The 26310-nt window shown below is 35.4% G+C and overlaps 2 protein-coding genes across 25 annotated transcripts in view; one reads left to right on the forward strand and one right to left on the reverse strand.

Moving 5' to 3' along the window:
• The window catches only part of UBE3A (ubiquitin protein ligase E3A), a 99798-nt gene that overhangs the window by 51570 nt on the left and 21918 nt on the right, over nt 1-26310 (forward strand). For all 11 annotated transcript variants that reach the window (XM_008017363.3, XM_037985294.2, XM_037985296.2 and 8 more), the window contains 3 exons: nt 11152-11450; nt 15114-16360; nt 25289-25433. In XM_008017363.3, coding sequence (XP_008015554.1) covers nt 11152-11450; nt 15114-16360; nt 25289-25433 — 1691 coding nt within the window. The remainder of the gene's footprint in view (nt 1-11151; nt 11451-15113; nt 16361-25288; nt 25434-26310) is intronic.
• Nucleotides 1-26310, reverse strand: part of LOC103246023 (uncharacterized) — a 186685-nt gene that overhangs the window by 32857 nt on the left and 127518 nt on the right. Inside the window, exon 38 of one of the 14 annotated variants that reach the window (XR_012091395.1) lies at nt 13344-13417. The exons of the other annotated variants lie outside the window; for them this stretch is intronic. The gene's annotated coding sequence lies outside the window, so the exon portion shown is untranslated. Of the gene's footprint in view, nt 1-13343; nt 13418-26310 lie in introns of those variants that run through there. 14 annotated transcript variants of the gene reach the window in all.

The raw sequence follows: 26310 nt of genomic DNA on the forward strand, positions 1-26310 counted from the left end.
TTGTGTTTTCATGATATTTTCACTTTATAATGGCATTAGCGGGACACAACCCAATAAGTAAGTTTAGGAGCGTCTGTATGCGTAAGCACAATTGTTGACATTATTTTGAACAAATTCTTATTTGTTAGATAATTAAATATAAGAAAAATAAAAGGTTTTATTTTACTTTCAGTGTTTCCTTCTTTTGATGCTCTGTATATGTAGATTTCAGTTTAACTTTTGAGTAATAATCTTACAAGGTAGAGTGCTAGGTTTATGAATTTTTTCTCTCAACACTATAAATATTTCACCCCACTCTTTTTCTTGTAGGAAGTCACATGTATTTTTTTCTTTTTTTTCTTTTTTTCCTCTATGGATAAAGTGATTTTTTCCCCTCTGGCTTACTTCAGATTTTTTTCTTATCCTTGAATTTCTGTAGTTAACAACGTTTTATGCCCAGATGTAGTTTTTTGGCATATATTTTCAAGCTCAGAGATTCTTCATCCATGCCCAGCCTACTAATAAGCCCATCAAAGGCATTCTTCATTTCTCTTACAGTGTTCTGTTTTTTGTTTTTGTTTTTGTATTATCTCTAGCATTTCCTTTTGGTTCATTCTTAGGATTTTCATCTCTCCTTTTTCTTTTTTAACATGTTGTTTAGTCAATTCGTTAGGGCCCTTAGCATATTAATCATGGTTGTTTTAGATTCCCAGTTTGATAATTCCAAATCCCTGCTGAATTTGGTCCTGATGCTTGTTTTTTACCTTTTATTATGCCCTGTAATTTTTTTCTTGATAGCTTGGACACGATGTAGTAGGTAAAAGGAACTGTTGTAAATGAACCTTTAGTAATGTGGTTGTAAGGTGTAGGAAGAGGAGAAGAGTTCTGTAGTCTTATGATTAGGTCAATCTTTTAGTGAGCTTATGTCTCTGGACTGTGAACTTCACAAGTGTTTCTCAGTCCCACACCACCCCCCCATTCCCTTAGATAGAACAAGATAGCTATAATGGCGTGGAGTTGGGTTATTTCTCTTCCGCCACATCATTTTGGCTTTGCTACAACATCAGCAGGTCAGGCTCTGGTTAGTTTCTCCTGAGGACAAACCTTGTTAAGACCAGAATACTCTGGTGTACTTGAAAATCGTTTCTCTTTGCCTCCCCTGCTGAGGGTTGAGAATTTTTCTCCTATACTTACTGTGAGAAGCTGGTCAATTGCCTGGATGTAAAACTTAGAATAATTGTAGGGGTCCCCCTATAATTGGGTAACTGGAGTTTTTAGCTTTCGGAGTTGTCCACACTGAGCCTTCATCAATTTGTCCATTACACTTCAGGATTTCCTACCTTGTGGAGGTTTCTGCTTGTGTTTTTCATCTCAGATAAATGGTGATGCTATGTGTTCACCTGTCCTTCACTCTCACAAGGCAGTCATTTGCCCTGTGACCTCACTTATCCTATCTCAGATTTGATTGTTTTTCAGTTTGTCATTTTTTACTTGTTAGAATGGAGTGGTGACTTCCAAGCTCTTTATATGTGGAACTGGAGATAGTTCTATTTTAAATTTTTTGAGGGACCTTCATGTTGTTTTCATAGTGCCTGGCACCATTTTACATTTTCACCAATGGTGCATAAGGGTTCCAGTTTCTCCATATCTTCACCAACACTTATTTTCTGTTTTTTTTTTTTTTTTTTTTTTTTTTTTTGAGACGGAGTCTCGCTCTGTCGCCCAGGCTGGAGTGCAGTGGCGCAATCTCGGCTCACTGCAAGCTCCGCCTCCCGGGTTCACGCCATTCTCCTACCTCAGCCTCCCGAGTAGCTGGGACTACAGGCGCCCGCCACTGCGCCCAGCTAATTTTTTTCTATTTTTTAGTAGAGACGGGGTTTCACCATGGTCTCGATCTCCTGACCTTGTGATCCGCCCGCCTCGGCCTCCCAAAGTGCTGGGATTACAGGCGTGAGCCACCGCGCCCGGCCTACTTATTTTCTGTTTTTTTGATGGTGGTCATCCTAATGGTTTCAGATGGTATGTCATTACAGTTTAGATTCGCATTTCCCTACTGATCAGTGATGTTGAGCATCTTTTCATGGGCTTGTTGGCCATTTGTATACATGCTTTGGAAAAATGACTATTCAAGTCTTTTGTCCACTTTTTAACTAGATTTGTTGTTGTTGAATTGTAGGAGTTATTTGTATATTCTGAATATTAACCAAATAACAGATACATGGTATGGAAATATTTTCTCCTGTTTTGTAGGTTGCCATTTTACTCTGTTTACTGTTTGCTTTGCAGAAATTTTTGAGTTTATGTATCCCCGGTTTGTCTATTTTTGCTTTGGTTGCTTGTGCTTTTGGTGATCTATTCAAGAAATCATTGCCAAGTCCAATGTCATGAAGCTTTTTCTCTATGTTTTCTTGTAGTAGTTTTATAGTTTAATGTTTTAAGTTTAGGTCTGTAATCCATCTTGAGCTTATTTTTGTATATGGTGTAAGATAAGGCTCCAACTTCATTCTTCTGCATGTTAGATTCCAGATTTCCCAACACAGTTTGTTGAAGAACCTCTTTTCCCTATTTCTGTGTTCTCTCTTCTGCTCAGTTGGTCTGTATATCTGTCTTTATGCCAGCACCATAGTGTTTTGATTACTATAGCTTTGCAATATCTTTAGAAATCAGGGAATGGGAGGCCTCTAGCTTTGTTTTTTGTCCAGATTGTTACGGCTATTCAGGGTCCTTCAGGATTCCGTAATAATTTTAAGATTTTTTTTTTTCTATTTCTGTAGAAAATGCCATTGGGATTTTGATAGGGATTGCTTTGAATCTGCAGATTGCTTTCAGTAGTATTGCCATCTTAACAATACTAAATCTTCCAATTCATAAACTTGGATGTCTTTCCTTTTATTTATATTATCTTCAATTTCTTTCAGCATTGTTGTATAATTTTTTTTTGGGGGGGGGGGAAGGGACAGAGTCTCACTCTGTCACCAGGCTGGAGTGGAGTGGCGCGATCTCGGCTCACTGCAACCTCTGCCTCCCGGATTCAAGTGATACTCCTGCCTCAGCCTCCCGAGTTGCTGGGATTGTAGGCGTGTGCCACCACGCCCGGCTAATTTATTTTGTATTTTTAGTAGAGACAGGATTTCACCATGTTGGCCAGGATGGTCTCAATCTCTTGACCTTGTGATCCCCCCACCTTGGCCTCCCAAACTGCTGGGTTACAGGCGTAAGCCACTGCACCCGGCCTATGTTGTGTAATTTTCAATGTACGTGTCTTTCATTTCCTTGTTGAAAATATTCCCTAAGTATTTTACTCTTTGATTTCATTTTAAATGGATTTTAAAAATTAATTTCCTTTTTGGATTCTTCATTTTTAGTATTTAGAAATGCAACTCTTAATGTTGGTTTTTATATCCTGTAACTTTATTATTATATACTGTAACTTTATTTTTATATCCTGTATCCTTTATTCTAACAGTTTTTTTTCTTTTTGATGGGCTAGAGTTTTCAATGTATAAGATCATGTCATTTGGTAACAGAAGTAATTTTACTTCTTACTTTTCTCATTTAATACCTTTTATTTCTTTTTCTTACCCAATTGCTGACTCTGGCAGGACTTCTGATAGTATGTTGAATAGAAGTGGTGAATGTGTGCATTCTTGTTCCGTTTGTGATCTTAGAGGGAAAACTTTCGGTTTTTCATCATTGAATAACATTAGCTGTGGTCTTTCTATATATGGCCTTCATTATTTTGAAGTAATTTCCATATCTGTCTAGCAAATTGAGTGTTTTTGTTTTTGTTTTTGAGACAGAATCTTGCTCTTGTCACCCAGGCTGGAGTGCAATGATGCGATCTCAGCCCACTGCCAGCTCTGCCTCCCGGGTTGAAGTGATTCTCCTGCCTCAGTCTCCCGAGTAGCTGAGATTACAGGTGCCCACCACCACGCATAGCTAGCTTTTGTATTTTTAGTAGGGATGGGGTTTCACTGTGTGGCCAGGCTGGTCTCACACTCCTGACCTCAGGTGATCTGCCCACCTTGCCCTCCTAAAGTGCTGGGATTACAGGCATCAGCCACCATAGCTGGCCTTTTTTAAAATCACAAAAGGATGTTCTTTTTAATGCATTGTTGAATTCTGTTTCTTGGTATTTTGTTGATTTTTTTTGCATCAGTATTTATTAGGGATTCTTTTTTCTTGTAAATTTGTCTGATTTTGATATCTAAGTAATGCTTACTTAGCATTACTATGATTATCAAAATCATAATGATTTTGAAAGTGTTCTGTCCTCTTTAGTTTTTTCAATTGGTAGAGTTTTCAGTGAAGCCCTGGTATTGTTGGACAGTTACTGATTCATTCTCTGATAGTTATAGGTCCATTCAGAAGTTGTATGTATTTGTGACTCAGTCTTGGTGGGTTTGATGTGTCTATCCATTCTCAGAGGTTATCAAATTTGTTGGGGCATAGTTGTTCATATTAGTCTTTTATGGTCCTATTTATTTCTGTGGCAGCAGTTGTATCTCCTTTCTAATTTCCAATTTTTGCTATTTGTGTCTATTCTCTTCATTTCTTACTCTAAGAATTTGCCAATTTTGTTGATCTTTTCAATGAAACAGCTACTCCTAATTTTGTTGATTTTTTTTCTATTGCAAAAATTTTCTATTTTTCTCTATTTTGTTTATTTTAACTGTAATTTGTTATTTCCTTTTTTTTTTTTTTTTTTTTTTTTGGTAAGTTTGAGTCTAATTTGTTCTTCATTTCCTAGTTCTATAAGATGTAAAGTTAATTTGTTGATTTGAGGTTTTTATTCCTAACTGTGAAATATGACAAGTTAAAACAGATTTTCATTTTACAGATGAATTATATAAATATTTAGTTGTATAATTTTACTTTTTTTAAATCATATATCAAGCATTCTGGACATTGAGACTATAAAAATGAATAAAACAGCTCTTAAAGGTTAATCTATATTTCAAACACTTGAAAATACTGATTTGTTTGTGTTTATTTTTTCATGAAAATGGTCTTGTTCTCTATTTAATAGGTTTTTGTTTGGTTCATGGTACTAAAGAGTTCACAATTGTAGGTTTAGTCTTGAAATAATCTAAATTCATTTCATCCCATTGTAACAGACCCTACATCGTACTGAATATAGCTGTGTCACAGATGTCTCTTACAATCTATTTCTACAAGGCCTAGAACTATTTAGGATACCATTGCTCACTCTTACAAATTTTTACATTAAAAATAACTTTGAGATGGAATGGAGTTTCGCAACATCCCAGAAAGAATAAAGAAGCTCCACTTACGAGAAATTACTAAGCAGTGTTTCTTAGCTTTATAGACTAATTATATAAGCCTTGAGTTGTTTCTATTTTATATCTGTTTTTTAGACTTCTCACATGTTCATTCTGCTGTACCTTCTGTAAATATAAAGGTCACTCTACTTACAGTCACGTTTTCCTTTTAATCTTTCCCTTTTTATTTTTTATTCTTTGCTTTACTCACCATCAGTTTTTATATTGCATCTCACAGTTCATATTTCTCTTTTGTCATTTCTGATTCTAATTGTAATTCTAATCTTATTTGTTCAGTGTTCACTGTCACATCTTCACTTTCTGGCAGCTGTGTCTATGGCCTCATCTTCTTAGTGCTTGTATTCATTGCTTATATTCCAATTGTCCTGTAAATTCATTTTTTTAGTGAACTAAGCCAGACACAGACAAATATCACATGTTCTCACTGATATGTGGGAACTAAAAAATGTTGAACACAGATTTTATAGCTGACACACATATGCCTGTCACTTAGATTCTGCCATTAATATTTACATTGCTTTATCTTATAACCATCCTTGTATCATCAGTCCATCTTAATTTTTATGCCTTTCAAAGTTAATTGCTAACATCAGTACACAGCCCTCTAGGTGAAACCATTTTTAAACTGATTGCTGTCAAGTTGTCTAGGGTAAACTGACCTTCCAGATATGACTTGTTCCATAGGACTTCTGTTTGTAGCACTGTCCCACTAATTCAGTCATAGAAATAAAAATTGGAAAGTATTGTCTGTTTGAAATGGATAAGTATTTTCATGTGTCTAACTTTACAAGACTTTTACTAGAGGGTCTCGCTTGACCTTCATTGCTGACTAAGAGAAGTTTGTTTTATTTTAAAAATCAACACATTATAACATACTTTTTTGAGTGAAAAGAAAAGTCAGTGTAATGTGAAGAAATTATGGCAAGTAAAGCTATAGTTCCTCTTCCAGGAATTTTGATTATGAGCAGCTGATAAGGTGTTGCTAAAGGGACCTCATCAGGGAAATTCCTTTCTTTCTTTCTTTTTCTTTTGCATCCTCTCCTTTTCCTTACTTTCTTTTTCCCTTTTTCCCTCTTCTCCTCTTTTCTTTAATAATACTTGGGGAAAGGTACACCTTTTATTTTACTTATTTGCTGAGGGGAAAGACAGAGTTAAGAGACCAAATGATTAGATGGCAGGGTCACTGGAGGGCAGAGATAAATAACATTCTAAATTAAGGGTTGGCAAACATTTTCTTTAAAAGGCAGGTGGTATTTGTTTTAGGTTTTGCAGGCCTAGAGTACTCAACTCTGCCATTGTAGTATGAAAAACAGCCATAAACTATATAGTATATTGTATTAGTCCATTTTCACGCTGCTGATAAAGACAAACCTGAGACTGGGGAAAAAAAAGAGGTTTAATTGGACTTAGAGTTCCACATGGCTGGGAAGGCTTCAGAATCATGGCGAAGGTGAAGGGCACTTCTTGCATGGCACTGACAAGAGAAAATAAGAAGGATGCAAAAGCGGAAACCCCTGATAAAGCCATCAGATCTCGTGAGACTTACTGCCACAAGAACAGCATGTGGGAAACTGCCCCCATGATTCAAGTTATCTCCCACCCGGTCACTCCCACAACACATGAGAATTAAGGGAGTACAATTCAAGATGAGATTTGGGTGAGGACACAGAGCCAAAGCATATCATATATAGTATATTTATAAATAAAAGAACTTGGGTATGTTCCAGTACACTTGATGGACACTGAAACTTGAATTTCATATAATTTTCACATCACAAAATACTCTTTTTTAAACTTTTTCCAGCCATTTAAAAATGTACAATATTCTAAGCTTGAGAGACATACAAAAACAGGTGATGAACTCGGTTTGACTCATGGGCTATGATTTGGTGAACCATATGGTACAAGGATTAACCTTGCACAGGAACTATACCAAAAAGTCATTATTAGTGTATACTTTTCCAACATAGAGGCCCCTTTATGTGCTCTAAATTTTGTATGCCTTTTACATACCCTAAATTAGATAGTAATACAGATGAGGCCAGATAAATTAAGGTGTCATAGGAGTGAGGAAAAAAGGAGAATGCTTAATATAGTTGATTCCACCATTAACATGGAGATTCTGACCTGGCTTCCTTTAGTCCTGTCTCATCAGTGTAGCTGCTGTTTGTTAACTTGGCACAGAAAGGCAGATCAAATACAGGGGTCTACTTTCATATCCTCCTCTTAATAGTTATTAAAAGCTCAAATTTAGTAGCTGAGTTCAGATCTCTTATTAGATGTATGACTTATTGATGTAATTTCTCTGAGCATCAGCAGAATGAAGGTTTATAGTGCTAACTCATACACTTGTGAGGGTGATAACAATTACAACAATAGTAGTAGTAGCTAACACTTTCATAGTGCTTAGTATGTGCCAGGCAGTGTTCTGAGCACTTTACATATATATTAACACATTTAATTTTCTCACAATTGATAATGTGAAGAATAATAATGCTCTCATCATGATAATGCTCGTAGATACTACCACTTAAATTATGAGGAAACTGATGTACAGAAAGGTCAGGTAACTCATTCAGGGTCACATAGTTAATTAAGAGGTAGAGCCATCATGTGAACTTGGGCATCTGGCCTCAGAATGCGAGCTCTTAACTGTTAAGGTTTATTCCCCTCTAACGTGAGAATGTCTATAAAATGCATAGCACATAGGTCCTCAAAAAATTAGAGATAAATTAACTTTGCAGAATATAGTGGTTCCATTTCCTCAAGAAACTTGGTCTACCTTTGTGGTACCAGGTATATGCATAAATGTGAGGTTCACATTATGATTCTTCAGATTTTTTTTCCCAGTTGCACATTAGTTATGAGATTTTTTTTCCATAGAATTCTTCAGTATTACTCATGTTAAAAAATAATTGTTTGGAAATGAATCACCTTCTGCAAAACAGTATAGTCAAAATGACTTAGACTCTGAAGCTGAAAGACTCCTGGACTCCTATTCTTGTCTTGGTTGTGTGTACTTTCTTTGAGATCTGGGTTTGGTGATTTGACTCCAGTTCTATTTCTCTCTTTGGCTGTGGACTGAAGATAATCCTCAATGTCATGATACTCAAATGAGATAACCTATGTCAAAGTGCCCCGCGGTGTGTGTAATATGTTACCAGGCATCCAACAAATACTGGTTTCTTGTTCATCTCCCTATTACATAAAATAACTTAAAATTAGAACTGAAGGGACTCATAAAGCTGGGAAAACTGAGGCCCAGACAGTTATTTCCCTAGGATCCTACAGCTACTTAGGGACAGAAGGATGACACTTAATGCAGGTCTTCTGATTTTTCAGTCTCATTCTGTTTGTGCTGATCACTCTCCTACTATGTAGTATGTAAAGAAGTACTATGTATCTGACAGGTTTTGGGGAAGTTATTTTAGTATAAAAGCTCACATTAAAAATATCTATCTTAGTATTTTGACTTTTATAATTTTTTTAAAAATCAGAGGCAATTTAATAAATCTTGGGGCCATTCAAATCATGTATATGAAGTTTTAAAACTGCTGTTGTTTTCCCCTTATAGTTATTAATTTTTAATATGCAAGTAGCATCCTTATTATGGAAAGAATAAATAAATCAAAAGATGAAAGAAGTTTTAAAACTAATTTAATCACATCGTCCAGAGAAAATGCTATTAATGCTTTGAAATAACAATGGGTTCATCCTACACCTGCTACTTTGTAACTGACTTTTGTCAGTTAGTGATATATCAGGAAGACTAGGCAGTTCCTTGTCAGATTCAATCTTGATAGTTTTTATTTTATTGTGTGACCTATTATCAGTTCATTTAAGTAATCTTTTATTAAACATGTTGATTTTATTCAGATATGGAAACTGCATTTTTGTAAAATTGTCAAATTGTTTTCCACAAGTAGGATCTCATTCATGTGGTATTCATGTTTTTAAGACTTTCGATACGTATTCACTATTTTCCTCCAGAAAGGAAATACCTGTTTACATTTTCACCAGGGAAGTCACTGTAGTTTGGGAGAACATGACATTATCTCCCTTTCTTTACTGAAGACTAACAATGTATGTTTTAAAGTTTCTGGATTCTCCATTCCCCTTTTATTTTTACATGTTTTCACTTTCATATTTTGCATAGTGATAAATCTGTGATATCAGTTTTTAATTTTCAGGTTGGGTTGTTTATAGCTTCATAGATAACAAAATGTCTCTTTAAGTCATGTTTATGCAATTTTTATGTGTGCTTTGTGGGTTTTCTTTTTTCTCTGTTTGCATGCAGTGAGTGGTAAATTTGCATGGAACATGTGAAAAAATATAAGCACCAGAATGAATTGAATCTGTGTGAATTATCACTTTTTGTCACCTACCTGCATAGTTTAGACAAAGTCTTTCTTTTGAGACAAAATTGGATCTCATTTGTCTCTTCACTTACTTGCTGTCTTGTTATTTGAGTTTCTCATGATTAGCAAGATGTAAATTCTCTGCCATTGGTCATTTAGTCCTACATGTTAGTAAGATAATTCTGTGAATGTTTTGAAAATTAGCTGAATTATTTTTCTTATAATTTTGATTCTTTGTAGTTTTTATTTCCATACTTGTGAATTTGGGACCAAAAGGAATAGCTATGACTTACGTTTCTTTGGATCCAGTAGTTTATTCTACTGAAATTATGGTGTTCTCATCATCAGTTAGTAGAAGTACAGACTCTTTAGTGTTGAATATAGAGATAATGTCATCTAACTTCTTACTTGATCACATAATTCCTTCCTCAATTTTGGTAGCTCTCTTGTGATAGCTGAAATAGGACATTAATCTGTGTACTTTAAGTTCACAGAGTAAAAGGAATATAAGATTTTGTGTGATGGAACTTAAAATATTCCATCTTGTAATGTGGAACTAAGGAGGAGGTTTAGTGACAAGTTTTAGATTTAAGATTGTATACTTTGGAGCCTCCTTTTCTTTTTTATTTTCCTTTTTTTTTTTTTTGAGACAAAGTCTAGCTCTTGCCCAGGCTGGAGTGCAGTGGTACAATTTCGGCTTATGGCAGCCTTGACTTTCAGGCGCAAGTGATCCTCTCACCTCAGCCTCCCAAGTAGCTGAGACTACAGTGCATGCTACCACACCTGGCTAATTTAAAAAAAAATAACACTTTGTAGAGAGTAGCCTCACTAGGTTGCCCAAGCTGGTGTTGACCTCCTGGGCTCAGGTAGTCTGCGTACCTCAGCCTCCCACAGTTATGGGATTGATTACAGTCATGATCTACTTCACTCAGGCTGTAGCCACTTTCTTTCAGTGTAACACTAGCTTTGGATGTTCCACTTACAAATTTATTTTTAAGTCTCCCATGTGGTTGATAATTGGGAAAAATAGTTTTTATTCCAGATAGATATTCTGTGTTAACTGTAAGTCAAATGTTTACAAACTATTAAAAGTGAAATAGTGATTATGTAAAGGAAAACTGGATTTTCCTAATGCTAATTTTTAAAATGATAGAATCCTAAAACTGTTAGCTGTAAACCTGGTGATTTTTCAGCTGTTGTACTAAACAACTTAAGCACATATACCATCAGATGAGCCCCCCTCCCCCCTTTTAAACCAAAGGAATGTATACTCTGTTAATGCAGTCAGTAAGCATTGACATTCTTTATCATAATATCCTAGAAAATATTTATTAGCTATTTCACTAGTCAGGGGTTGTTGGTAAATAGTGCATCTCCATTTTTTACTTCTCATCTTCGTACACAGGTTAATCACTTCAGTGCTTGACTAACTTTTGCCTTGATGATCTGTTGAGCTTTGTACATGACAGCTATACTAATCACTCTGCTTATTGTTTGACTGTTTGGTACAGGAAGCGAGCAGCTGCAAAGCATCTAATAGAACGCTACTACCACCAGTTAACTGAGGGCTGTGGAAATGAAGCCTGCACGAATGAGTTTTGTGCTTCCTGTCCAACTTTTCTTCGTATGGATAATAATGCAGCAGCTATTAAAGCCCTCGAGCTTTATAAGATTAATGCAAAACTCTGTGATCCTCATCCCTCCAAGAAAGGAGCAAGCTCAGCTTACCTTGAGAACTCGAAAGGTGCCCCCAACAACTCCTGCTCTGAGATAAAAATGAACAAGAAAGGCACTAGAATTGATTTTAAAGGTAAGATGTTTTATTTTTAATTGAGAATTGTTGGCTGAAAACCATGTGGGAGATTTAAATGTATGAGTTTTTATTTGTTTTTTCTTATGTGACATTAAGACATTTTGATACCGTAGAACCAATTTTTTGTTTTGGTAAAGGACAGGAATAATAACTACATTTCACAGGTTTAATCGTTGCTAATTAGAAGCAGATCATATGCCAAAAGTTCATTTGTTAATAGATGGATTTGAACTTTTTAAAATTCTTAGGGAAAAAGTATTAATTGATAGTTAATCTCCAAAACTAGGCCACAACATCTATTTAAGTTATGGAATAACTGGACTAAGTATCTGGCGTGAGGTCTGGAACCTCAGGATGATGTGATGAAAGAAGTAGGAAGAGGAAGCAGTGGGTTCTTTCCATTTTTAAAGGCAAGACAAAATTTTGTGATAGTTATGTGAGAATTCTACATTTCCTTCAAATATATGCTTCTCACTCTCCTCACAAACATTTGGTACAGTCGTGCTGCCAGGGGTAGTGACCTACCAATGACAGTCTTCACTCAGGTCTTTTGTTTTTTAAATGGTCCCGTGTCCAAAATTCAGGATTCGATTACCTTGTCGCTAATACTAAAACTCCAAGTTATTTTCCTCAGTGAATGTAATTAGTAACAAGGTAATCGACTTTTTGAATGACTGCCAGGGCTTAGCGCGCCTGCACCCCCACCCCCATACACACACAGAGGCAATTGTATCTTAAGAGAGAAAGCTTTTTGTTTATGACATATAAGTGACAGAATTTTAGAGGCATTTGCCTTTAAAACTTTCAGTAACATCATCTGAATCAAGTTTGAAAGAATTAGTGAAGTGGCATTGTGTTATAACCTCTACTGTTTCCACAATAAAATTATTTTTGTCACTTTACACAACTTTGTTGCTTCAGAGTGTATAGTTCTATTTCATGAATTAGCTCACACACTGTGGAAAAATAGGTACATGTTGTCTATATATATATATAGTGTGTCAGTATAATGTGGAAGCTGCATTGACTTGATTGTACACAGTTCTCCAGTAAGTATGCACCACAGAGTACCAGTAACTGAATGCAGAATGCTGGCACAGTGGAATGCAGCCAGCTGGGGGGGATGCGATACATGAGGAATGTACTCATCTGCTCTTTTGGCCACATGCTCCATCTTAGAGATGCTTATTGTGTGGCTTTATCCAGTCTTTATGCCCCCACCTCTTTTTGCTCAAGTCTGCATTAGTTAGCAGTTTTGACCTTTTCTTTTTCCTGCTTTCTAATCTGCTACTGGTACTATTCCCTGTTCTTTACTGTTTTGTTTTTGTTTTTGTTTTTGTTTTTGCAGTGTTTTACAGTTACTGTCATATATTAGAAATTAGAAATGCTTTCTCTGCACTAGTACTCTTATTTTGATTATTAATTATGTTTATTAACACTAATCACAAAGTTGCATAAGTATTAAGTAGTCTGCACGAAACTCTTGTTGTGTAAAAGGTTTTTAAGTGCAGAATTTAAAAGATTGAGTATTTTCAGGGACACATTTATCACAAGAAATCTTACAAAAAATGTCTTACTTAATATATTCTCAGTAGAACACCTTTATCAGTAAACCAAACTTTATGAATGTTCATATCTAATTACAGTGTTTTTTGACTAATTTTTATCTATATATCTGAAAAATTCAGTTTAACATATTAAACACTACAGGCCAGGCATGGTGGCTCATGCCTGTAATCCCAGCACTTTGGGAGGCCAAGGCGGGCGAATCACGAGGTCAAGAGATCGAGACCAGCCCAGTCAACATGGTGAAACCCCGTGTCTACTAAAAATACAAAAAAATTAGCCGGCTGTGGTGGCGTGCACCTGTAGTCCCAGCTTCTCGGGAGGCTGAGGTAGGAGAATCGCTTGAATCCAGGAGGCAGAGGTTGCAGTGAGCCGAAATTGTGCCACTCCAGTCTAGCCTGGCGACAGAGCGAGACTCCATCTCAAACAACAACAGCAACAACAAAAAACACTACATGGAAAAAGTATAGGTACATTCTATATAGGATTAGTAGACTGTCAGAATCACTTGAAGATGTTCCGAAAGCATGACATATCAACAAAGGACATGTGAGTCTAGAATCGTGATCCCTAGGACAGGCCATATTACTGCATGCAAAGCAAGTCTTTGTTAAGCTTATGACTTGCTCAGGAAGCAAAGTGTTTTATGTCTTAATTTTCTGTTACATTTTAGGAAATTAGATAGGGGTTTTGCATTGTCTTGTAAGAAGGTATTATAAAAATTGTCAATGAAAATAATGAGAAATAGACTTCCAGTGGTTTTACACTTTTGGGGAAAAGGTTACTGATGTTTAGCAAAAGATGCTTATATATTCTTAATAGAACAAACCTGAGAATTAGTTCTTAAAGAGTTAAGGCCCATAAAAGAAACTACAAGTGTTGACACTCTTGTAGCTTGGCCACAGATCAGATCCTTAGTATGATAAAATTTGGTATTTTTGTGGTTCAATTTTTGGAGACCATTCAATGATCACTTACATTTTATATTGTCTTTCATTGTGAAACAGATATATTATAGCAGAGGTGGGAGTCATTAAAAATTCTACATGTTGTATAGTACATGTATAAGGGTATGTTTGGCACAATGGAGGTAGGATTGTTTGCCTCTAAAATTAACCTCTTAAGTAGTTAATCTGATGATGATAAGTATGTCACTTTATTGATGAAAGGGAGAATTAAGACTATTCTCAGTATTATGTTGGTCAGTACACAAAATATATCATTTGTTTTTACCTGTAAAATAAAATATCTTTCATCCTGTTAGCCAGAAGGGGGAAAGCATTGGCCTGAAAATAACACTTATCTCAAAAAGTTGGGAAATGTGGTCCAACTCTGTGCCCAGGAAAAGAGGAAATAGATTTTGATGACTACATAGTCTCTGCACTGCTTGCCAGCTCATAAGTTGCCTTCTTCGCACTGTTCGTTTTCATTGCTCAAAAACTATTTTCTGTCACTCTATGAGACTTAGTCTAACCTGATTGCTGGCTGCAGAAAGCAGTTTCTGCTTAAGAGCTGATGAGAAATGGTATATTCTTCTCAATCACTCACAGAATGACTACCCTGGAACAAACTAGGAAGACCCAAAATGAACCAGTTTTCTTTTAATACATACATAGATGCTGAAGGAACCTTTCTTTTAAGACTTTGCCTTCTCAGTCTTTTGAGAACGGAGTACTGAAACAAGAAAACTCTCAGAAGATTAGTAGTATTTCTGTTCTACAGTGAGGTTTTAAGAGCTGTATTATGATTAATCAGTATATGACATATTGGTTCATATTTATAAATAAAGCTATACATTAATAGGTATCTTGATTATAAAGAAAGTTTAAACTCTCCTGATCTCATTAAGAGTTATGCATTGTTGAAAGAATGTAAAAGCATGGGTGAGGTCATTGGTGTAGGTCATTGAAAAAAATAGGTGAGCATTGAATTTTGTTTGCGGAATCTAAGTATTAGATACTTTTAGAGTTGTGTATCATAAATGATGTTGAGACTACAATGTTTGGCTGTTTTACTTTTATTAGAACTTTTTGCAACAGGGTAAACATGCATATTATGAAAATAAATGTTCTCTTTTTTCCTCTGATTTTCTAGATGTGACTTACTTAACAGAAGAGAAGGTATATGAAATTCTTGAATTATGTAGAGAAAGAGAGGATTATTCCCCTTTAATTCGTGTTATTGGAAGAGTTTTTTCTAGTGCTGAGGCATTGGTACAGAGCTTCCGGAAAGTTAAACAACACACCAAGGAAGAACTGAAATCTCTTCAAGCAAAAGATGAAGACAAGGATGAAGATGAAAAGGAAAAAGCTGCATGTTCTGCTGCTGCTATGGAAGAAGACTCAGAAGCATCTTCCTCAAGGATAGGTGATAGCTCACAGGGAGACAACAATTTGCAAAAAGTAGGCCCTGATGATGTGTCTGTGGATATTGATGCCATTAGAAGGGTCTACACCAGATTGCTGTCTAATGAAAAAATTGAAACTGCCTTTCTCAATGCACTTGTATATTTGTCACCTAACGTGGAATGTGACTTGACGTATCACAATGTATACTCTCGAGATCCTAATTATCTGAATTTGTTCATTATCGTAATGGAGAATAGAAATCTCCACAGTCCTGAATATCTGGAAATGGCTTTGCCATTATTTTGCAAAGCAATGAGCAAGCTACCCCTTGCAGCCCAAGGAAAACTGATCAGACTGTGGTCTAAATACAATGCAGACCAGATTCGGAGAATGATGGAGACATTTCAGCAACTTATTACTTACAAAGTCATAAGCAATGAATTTAACAGTCGAAATCTAGTGAACGATGATGATGCCATTGTTGCTGCTTCGAAGTGCTTGAAAATGGTTTACTATGCAAATGTAGTGGGAGGGGAAGTGGACACAAATCACAATGAAGAAGATGATGAAGAGCCCATCCCTGAATCCAGTGAGCTGACACTTCAGGAGCTTTTGGGAGAAGAAAGAAGAAACAAGAAAGGTCCTCGAGTGGACCCCCTGGAAACTGAACTTGGTGTTAAAACCCTGGATTGTCGAAAACCACTTATCCCTTTTGAAGAGTTTATTAATGAACCACTGAATGAGGTTCTAGAAATGGATAAAGATTATACTTTTTTCAAAGTAGAAACAGAGAACAAATTCTCTTTTATGACATGTCCCTTTATATTAAATGCTGTCACAAAGAATTTGGGATTATATTATGACAATAGAATTCGCATGTACAGTGAACGAAGAATCACTGTTCTCTACAGCTTAGTTCAAGGACAGCAGTTGAATCCATATTTGAGACTCAAAGTTAGACGTGACCATATCATAGATGATGCACTTGTCCGGGTAAGTTGGGCTGCTAGATTAAAAACCTAATAATGGGGATATCATGATACAGTTCAGTGAATTCATTTTAAAAGTGACTGAAAAAAATGATACCATATAGCATAGGAACACATGGACATTTCTGATCTTAGATATAAGTATTATACTTTGTTGTTCCTGTCCAAGTTTATAGATGTTTTCTACAAAGTATCGGTTGTATTATATAATGCTCACTCTATCTTTGAAAAAGAGTGGATTTTCTAAATCTTGAATACTAGATCCAGAGTTTCTTTCATTCAGAAGAGAATGGAGTGTTGGGCAAAGACCAGAACAAGAGAAATGTGGAGATACCCAGTAATAAGTGTGGATGTGAAGTCTTGAACTGAGAGAAATGGTACAGTAAAACTATACCATAAAATTATAGGTAGTGTCCAAAAAATTCCATCATGTAAAATTCAGAGTTGTTTTATTGCGAACTTGATGAAGTGACCATGGCAGACCAGTGCCTGTTGCCAGTAAGAGTTGAGTCCTGCTGGGCCACTTAGAATATCCCTGTATGGACGGCACTGCCTGGCTGTGGTAGTTTCTTCCCACTTAAAAATTCATAGAGACAACTCTGGGTCTTGGAACTTCTGGAAAACAGCAGCTATTCCAAAAATTTGGGGATTCGTGGTGGTGCCTGTAACATCAAGTGCAGGGAGATCGAGCAGGGAAATACTGGAAACTCAGGTACTCGTCTTAACTTCCTGGTTTTCCAGATGGGGTTGCCATTTGTTGCTTTGCTTTTCTCCACAAAAGATTATTTTTAGTGTATCTATTTAAGAATATAAGAGTGGCCAGAAGACAGAAACCAATTGTCAGTCACATTTTACCAGAATTTACATTTGTCACAGGTGTATTGTCGCAGAGTTTTATTGTATTTCTAGTATTAGGTATCCCTGTCATTGCTGCCTTTTTATCATCTTCAAGTAAAATTTAATGTCAACCAAAATTAAGGTAGTTAATAATACTATAGTATACTAGTAGAGAAAGTTGTCTGACACAACTAGGAAATGTAATTTTTACTTTAAAATGTATTTTAGTTTTAGAATGTCTAAATTTTAGTTTTAGAATTGTCTAAATTTGAGAATTCATAAAACTATAGCCCAGTGGAAAAAGTTATTTGACATCTCAGAAATTACAAATTGCAGAGATTTTGTGTGTTTTTTTCTTTGTTACTGTTTTTGTTTTTGTTTTTAATGTCAGATATGTTTATAGTGGTGGAGAAAGATTCTGCATTATTTAAGCAACTCTGGTGGTTTTCTAGCAGAGACAAAAGGGGGCTTTAACTGCCTGAAGTCATTATTATTGCTTGCTTTCTGGTACCCTTTTTATTTCACTTATATAGTTTTGAGACACATGAATAATTAATACACTTAATGACTGATCATAAGGCAGCCAGCACCTTGCTTTAGATAGTTTAGCAGAATGATAGGGTCTTTTATAAGAATGTGAGTGATGTTTTATGAAAGGTATGTTGAGGTCTGTCTGTGACTATCCATTGTTGGAGCAGAACTGCAAATGCCGAAGCTACATACTTTATGTTTGGCTTCTTGAGGTGAGATCTATGTCTAGCCTTTAAAAGCAATGAAATTACACTGTAAGATTCATTCCAGGGTTCAAAAAATTGTCTACCTTCCTTATCTGTCTTTTGCTCAGAAGTCTACTCAGTCTTATTTTCCTCAGTCCCCCCGTTTTTTCCTCTAGTAAAGCAAGGCTAACAAACACCAAAAGTTTAAGTACTTGGTGTATACTTTATTCTGTTTCTTAAATTCTATTCTAGAATTTTAAGGAAACAACCGCTTTTAAAGCCTTCTCAGGTGTTAGTATAAAATTAACTGTGAGCTCTTTAATTATGGTAACTTTTTTTTTTTAGCAAGTTCTGCTTAATTATATCAAAACGAGGTAATATGGTGTGGCCTATTATAAATCAGGACTCACTAGATAGTATATGTACTTGAAGATTGCCTGCCCACAAAAGCAGCTCACTTCAGAAATCATGTGTGTCAGGCATTTTAATAAACTGTTAGAATAGAAAGAGATGACGCCCGCTGAGAAGCTTCTTAGGGACTCCCAATGCTCCCACTAAGCAGATTTGACTTTTACCTTTCTTTCTCCCTTGCTTTCTCTTCTTCCTTTTCTTTCTTTCTTTCTTTCTTTCTTTCTTTCTTTCTTTCTTTCTTTCTTTCTTTCTTTCTTTCTTTCTTTCTTTTCTTTCTTTTCTTTCTTTTCTTTCTTTCTTCTTTCTTTCTTTTCTTTCTTTCTTTCTTTCACAGAATGTGAAAACACTGGAAAAACCAGTATCAAAATAGGTCTTAGAAGTAAAATTGATAACCTGCGTAATTTTTTGAACTAAATATTCACAGCAGGTGATGATGATGATAAAGCCACATATTTTAGTAACACATAGTAGAAGGTCTGTAGTAGAAAGTGGTTTAAGATGATTCTCTCATATGAAAGCTCAAAAGTAGTGATGAGTTTTTCAAGACCTTATTTCCCAAGGATCTCTGCTTTTTAAGCCTCATTCTTATATATCACAGTGAACAAACTATTGGCCACTTTTTTATGACTTGCTGATTTTGGAACTGTATAGCAGCGTTGGGTAGAAAAGAAGAAATGAGAAACTTTGTGGTAAGCTTAATACTGATAAATAAAATTATGGGATCTTAGGCTTTAAGAGCTGAAAGAAGAGTTCACTCCTTAGTTTAGAAATCAAGCCCAGAAAATAGTGACTTCATATATGAGACTCTTGTATGTTTTCTGTTGAGGAGTGGTAACTTGAATTAATAATTATGGATTTTTTTAAAAAAGAAAAATATATTCATTGCTTTTGTATATTGTGATATTCAAACCAGACTAGCAGCTTTTTTCCTGAGGTTTTTAGAGAAATTGTCTTTGATTACAAGAGAAGAATTCATGTTTAATCTCTGATTGTAGAAAACACTATAATTTCATTACTGCTAAGACAGAAAAATACCAGCAATTCATTGTAAGATGCTGTCATTTGTATGATATAATCTGATTTCACAGATAATGTGAAAAAAGAAAAGTGAATTTTAGAATCAATAGAATATAAATTGTCTCTTCACAAACACCTTAGAACTGCCTAAGAACACCCCCACCCTACCCCTGTTTAGCTTTCTGCCATAGTTCCCCTAGGACTTACTTTCAGTATTTTTTTTGTTATTGTTCCTTAGAAAACAGTACAGTGATAAACATGAGCTTAGACTTCACCTTTCATTGAATGAAGACACTCCTAAATGTGATGAGGTTTTTACATATTTACCCATTTGCGTGTTCTTTTACAAGTAGATAATTTCTCATTTTTCTTAGATGAAGCACTTCCAAGGATAGTATGTATTAAGATTTTTTAAATTACTTCTTAAAGGAGAAGATAGAGGTTGTAAGTTTATGGAAGAACATAGTATTGCCATCATTAGGTCTCCCAAACGGCCTTCACATCTGAATGCGAAAATTGTTCTAAAAAAAAAAAAATCCAGGGCCCTATCCTTTAAGAGGTTTAGATTAGAAGCTGTATTGTAGAGCCTATGAATCTGTATTTCTGGTAATACTCCACAGATACTTTGATAAAGCCAGACTCCAATATTTGGGAAGGTGGCTTTTGGTACATCTTGGGTTGGGGTGTTTGTGCATGTATGTTTATGTATGTATGTATGTGAGCATACATAGAGAAAGGAAGGCCATTTTGATATACAAGTATGTTTATGTCTTTCAGAAACTCAGATTTTTAAGAGGATCATGGGGGCAGCAAGCTTGGAATAGAGGATGATGGTGGTGTGAAACTTGGTTCCAATTAGTCAGGGAGTTCTAGAATTTCACATAAATACCTAAAAACCAAAAGGAATGGCTGAGATGTGGAATTGAATAGGGAAGTTCAAAAATAGGAATTAGCACAAATAAAGGTGATTGGCACAAATAAAAAGCCCCACTACCAGGAGGTTCTGCAAAATTCCCTCTGAAAGTCACTGGCCCTTTTCATCTGGTTTCTAATAGCCCAGTCTAACCCAGCTTCCAGCATTTTCAGCTCCCAGCTTCCAGCATTGGTGAACACTCTTATTATTGAAACACGAACTTAATTCTTTTATTCATTCATTGACTCACAGAGCTTTAAAAATAAGATTATTCTGTGCTGCTCTAGGTATATTTAATTTTATCTTACACATACAGTATATTGTGGTTAACATGTAATTTCCATTGTTCTTGTGATTTATTCTAATTGAAATAAAAAATGAAACCAAGAAATATTCTTAGTTTATGCCCTCAAAGTAATTTCTCAGAAACTGAATGAGAGAATGAAGCCTATATATACATAGATCCTCAGCATTATATAATAATTTAAGACAATGAAACATCAAACTTCTTAGTATTACATGTGAGGAGAATGAAATCTAAAAGAGATTCTAGCCTACATAAATTAATGGCAGAATTGGAAGTAGAAGTCAGGATTCCAGGTCTCATGGACATACGTGATTTATGTGATTTGGTATTACCCAAACATTTAAACTACATTTGAGATGTAACAGACTTTTCTTCATGTATTTATAGTGAACATGAAAAAATTAATCTGGATAACCTAGAAATCTCAGGCAATAGTTTAAGCCTCAAGTTGACTGAAGTAGTTGAAGCTAGCCTTTCTTAGAAATCCCAGGCATTCTTAAGTGTTAGAGGTCTCTCTTATCTGAGTATTGCTTCTACTTAAATATTCATGCTTGTAAAGATTTTTTTAAAAAAAATTATGAATGGGTTTGATGTAATAGCTCAGAAAACTAAGATTTTAAGTGAGGAGGTTTTCCTTTTGATTCCTGTAAGTCTAGTAATACCATATTTTGATATTAAGATGTCATCCTGCTAGGTATTCTGCAAATACTTTGATATCAGGTCAGATTTTAAAAAAAAAAAATGAACACCCTAGGATTTCTTCATCATGGCCAATTAAAAAGTTCAGAAATTAAAAATCATTTTATCCAGCAATTGATGAAGTCAAGAGTCCTAAAGAAGAAGTTACGCAGTGAAGAGGTAGCTCTGATTATATCCAGGATATTTTTGTTTATTTTTCCCCAGTAATCTCGGTCTCTTGCTAGTCTCCATATTAAATAAATACAACATACGCTGTACTTTTAAAAATAGCTAAAAATTCACATCTGTATACCAAATTCAGGCATGCATGCACATTCTCCTTTTTAGAATGTTTTGACATAGTCTTCCAACTTTCAAATATTCTCATGCATTTAAAACAACTTCTGACTTACAGTTTTATGGTGAAGTTTGTGTTTAAACAACAACAACATACAGTCTTAAATAGCATAACTATTAGGGAAAGAATACACCTTTACGGTTTATATTTGTTAAATCTTTTTTAAATTGAACAATGGATGGAGGTTATTTTTAAGAAAAAGAATTATTAGTACAGCTATTTATGTAATGGCCTTTATCAAAATGGTTATTGCTAAATTTTATGTGTTAATTTAAAATAAAATAGTTTTAAAGGCTATTTATGTATTCTGTTTTTACTATTTTATTTTTTGAGACGGGGTCTTAACTCTGTCATCCAGGCTGGAGTACAGTGGCGCGATCTCGGCTGACTGCAGCCTTGACCCTCCCACCTCAGCCTCCCGAGTAGCTGGGATGACAGGCGCATGCCACCACTCCCCACTAATTTTTTTTTTTTTTTTTTTTGAGTTTTTTGTAGAAACAAGGTTTCGTCATGTTGCCCAGGCTGGTCTCAAACTGCTGGGCTCAAGCAGTCTGCCTGCCTTGGTGTCCCAAAGTGGTGGGATTACAGGTGTGAGCCACGGCACCCAGCCTTTATTCTTAAGTGGCACAGTATTTTATGAAATCACTTATGTGTAGCAGAATGGTAATCTAAAATAGGTAATAACAAAATTGTTGTCTACAGAATTCAGTTACCAACTACTTTTCAAATTACTCTCTTTACATATTTATATTCGAACATATTCTGACTCTGAAAAATGTATTTGTTGTAAAAAATGGAAAAATATGGAAAAGAATAAGGAAAATAAAAATCACTCATAATCCTAAAAAAAAATTATTGGTCATCATTGAAGAGAGTTTTAGAACCAATAAAATAACAGCAACAACAGCTAGTACTTTTAAACACTAACTTTATGCAGGGAATCTAAGCAGTTCATACATTAATTTATTGCTATATTATTATGCTTATTTTACAGATGAAATAGGTAAAGTTGTATGTTTACATTTACAATAGAACGTATTGCATTGCATTACATTCTTTTGGCACCAAGGTGGGGAGCATAGAATAGAGATCAGTGGAAGTGGACAGGCATGTAACATCTTATGGATCATAAAGATAAATTTGCTTCAGTTGTCATTTGACATGTCTTAGGTAGAGCTGAGACTAGGTAGAGCACAGGGCCTCTCAATCCTGTAGAAATTCTCCACCACGTCCTTTAAAAGGTTTTACATTGATGATGAGGAGTCAGCTCTCATCAATGAATGTTAGTGGGGAAAAGCTGTAGAATGCATAGTCTAAATACCAGATAATCTTTTTTTTTTCCACTTTGGAATACATTATATTTTATAAAAGCAAGTATACCTTTGGATGTAAAGGTACATGTAAACACTGACTTACATCTTTAACACTAGCCAGTTGGGAACTGGCATAAGGAAACTCAGAATGGATTACATGGCAATATGGAATGTTGGCCTGGTCCCACATTTGAGCTAAGATGTTAATTCTAATTTTAGTCTCCTCAGAATTCTATATACTCTGTAGCTTGAAACAGGTTTCCAACTGGAACTATTTTTTTTTTTCCCCAAGGTTATTTTCACATCTACATTTGTTTGACTCTAGATCTTGGAACTAGTCTATGTTAAGTTCCTTTGGGGACACAAAATTGCAAATCTTTTGTTCAAAGAGCAAAATTGTTTTAAAAGGTAACACTCTTTCTCATATATTCTTAATAAGCCTTCACAACTTATAGTATGTTGAGGAAACTGAGGCTTAATTGAATCGCTTGCTAAAGTTTAAAGGTTAAAAGTTATAGTAAGTGAGAGGTGGGACTAGTAAGGTGTATTCTGACTGACTCTTGATCTTTCCACAACAAAACAGTCTCAAACTGTGTGGCCTAAAAATGATTTTGTAAATATTAGAGATGGGTGTTGAACAAGAACAGACATTATTTAAATGTGAAGACTAAATTCACAGAATGGGACCCTAAAGTTGAAGATACCCAGAAGATGATTTCAGCTAGTTTTGTCGAACTCTTTGACTGCAATCCCTAGTATTTTACATAGCATCCCAGTGCATGCATATCCGTCTGACATCTGATTGAAACAGAAGTTTCACAAAACACGAGGTGTCCATTACTTTGTGGAATGCATTCTGATTTTCCCATTGCTGATTGCAAACCACTAAATGGATTAGACTACCCACTAATGAGTTGCAGGTGACAAGTTTGAAAAAAAACAATGCTCTAGGGCAACCTGACCTGATGCGTTAATTTATGAGATTTTATTTTTTATAGACAGACTAGATTGTCCAAATTAGTATTATTACCTTAACTACTGTTGTGCTGTATTACAGTTGTTTCAATGATTATTGCATTTTTCAAAACCATTTTTAAAACTCTGTTTGGAATAGTTGGAATAACCTGAACACATTTAATATCCTGTTTTGGTAAATTTTCATCTCCAAGATTAAAATTTTTTAACCAGCCAACAGATGTTTGAAGGCAAGTTAGGAGATAATGATGGATACTGGATACAGTATCCATCCATGTACTAGATACAGTATCTGTCCATGTACTGGATACAGTCGTACTGTTAGTAAATTTTAGATACATAAAACAAAATGCAGTATAAACAGTTACTACTGCTAGTGTTGATTTTGTGATTAATCTCAATGAGGTTAATTACTGCATATTCATAATTCTATAGGTACACAAGAATATTTGGTAAAAGATTTTTAGTTGAGAAAATGCTAGACACTAAAGTTTGATAACTTACAATTTAAGAGTAAGGGCCGGGTGCGGTGGCTCACGCCTGTAATCCCAGCACTTTGGGAGGCCAAGGTGGGAGGATCATGAGGTCAGGAGTTCGAGACCAGCCTGACCAACATGGTGAAACCCCGTCTCTACTAAAAATAAAAAATGTAGCCGGGCGTAGTGGCACCTGCCTGTAATCCCAGCTACTCAGGAAGCTGAGGCAGGAGAATCACTTGAACCCAGGAGGCAGAGGTTGCAGTGAGCTGATACCGCGCCACTGCACTCCAGCCTGGGAGACAGAGTGAGACTTCATCCCGAAAAAAGTAAGGACATGAGTAAGGTTATGTCTCACCTACTTTTAAGGAAATGTGAATATAAGATGGGTTCTAACCCATTAAAAGGTGGTAATTTGTACTAAGTCATATTGTGAGAGATCATAAACTGCTTTACTATTCAATGTACTTTTCTTAATTGAAATATTTTACTTATGACAGTAGATATTAAGACTTAACTCTTGAGTTTCTATTCTAATAAAAATAAAGGACTACTAATGGACAGTTTTGAGGTCAGACTTCTACTTCATTGTTTTTGTTGAAAGTATTTAGCTGCTTTTCCATGTCCTGTGTAGTCCAGACTTGTTAACACACAAGTAATAAAATCTTAATTAACTGTATGTTAATTTTGTAATAAATCAGTAAAGTTCGTAAGCTTTTTACTATGCTGGTATCTTTTGTGTCTTTTTCATTATCATTAAGACTGAATCTTTGTCTTCACTGGCTTTTTATCAGTTTGCTTTCTGTTTCCATTTACATACAAAAAGTCAAAAATTTGTATTTGTTTCCTAACCCTACTCCTTGTTTTTATTTTGCCTTTTTGTTGATACTAGCAGTCATCTTCTTTTCATGTTTGTCTTTTCAATCACTAGCTAGAGATGATCGCTATGGAAAATCCTGCAGACTTGAAGAAGCAGTTGTATGTGGAATTTGAAGGAGAACAAGGAGTTGATGAAGGAGGTGTTTCCAAAGAATTTTTTCAGCTGGTTGTGGAGGAAATCTTCAATCCAGATATTGGTAAATACTTCAGTAATGTGATTATGGTGTCATATTGTCTTTTTGAGTTAGTTATTTGTTTATCTTAGTTGATAAATATTCTCAGCTATGAAGAGCAGCAAAAGAAGGATTTGGTATGGATTACCCTTAATCACACATCATGACTGAATTTGTAGGTTTTAGGGACTGATTTGTATCACTAATTTATTCAAATTCTTCTATTTCTTAGAAGGAATACTCTAATGAAGGAAATTATCTCTTTGGTAAATTGAATGGAAAGCACTTTAGAATGGTACATTGGAACAGTTGGAGGGATTTCTTTGCTTTTTGTTGTCTAAAACCATCATCAGACTCACGGTTTTCCTGACCTGTGAACTTCAAAGAACAATGATTTGAAGAGTGTTGAGAGACTGTCTCACAAGTATGTCATGCTCAGCGTTAAGAAACACTAGCTGATACCACATGAAGGTTTATTTGCTATGGGATTTATTGGGGCTTAATATAGGTAATGTTTCCCCCAAACTTTTTGAACTCCAGAACTCTTTTTCTGCCCTACCAGAAGAGTTGTTGTGGAACACAGTTTGGGAAAGGCTGATGGGATATGGACATTTGAAAGTGAAGGATCGGAATTTTAGTTTTTGCCCTTTTGTGATAAAGTAGAACAGGGAAAAGATGCAGTCTTTTGGGTAGTCTACTTAACTGCATAATTCTCAGCTGGTTTAGTTTCTACTGTAAATACAACCACTTAGTAACTGAACTTTCTTACATTTAAAATTGAGTACATGACAGTTATAGGAAAAGGTTTCCACTGAAGGTACCATCAGAATTGTGAGGAGTATGCGTAGAATAATGTATGTCATGTCCCTTCAGCTTTGAGATTTGAGCTGTTATAGCCCGT

Source organism: Chlorocebus sabaeus, chromosome 26, assembly GCF_047675955.1.
Source record: "Chlorocebus sabaeus isolate Y175 chromosome 26, mChlSab1.0.hap1, whole genome shotgun sequence".
NCBI classification, from domain to species: Eukaryota; Metazoa; Chordata; class Mammalia; order Primates; family Cercopithecidae; genus Chlorocebus; species Chlorocebus sabaeus.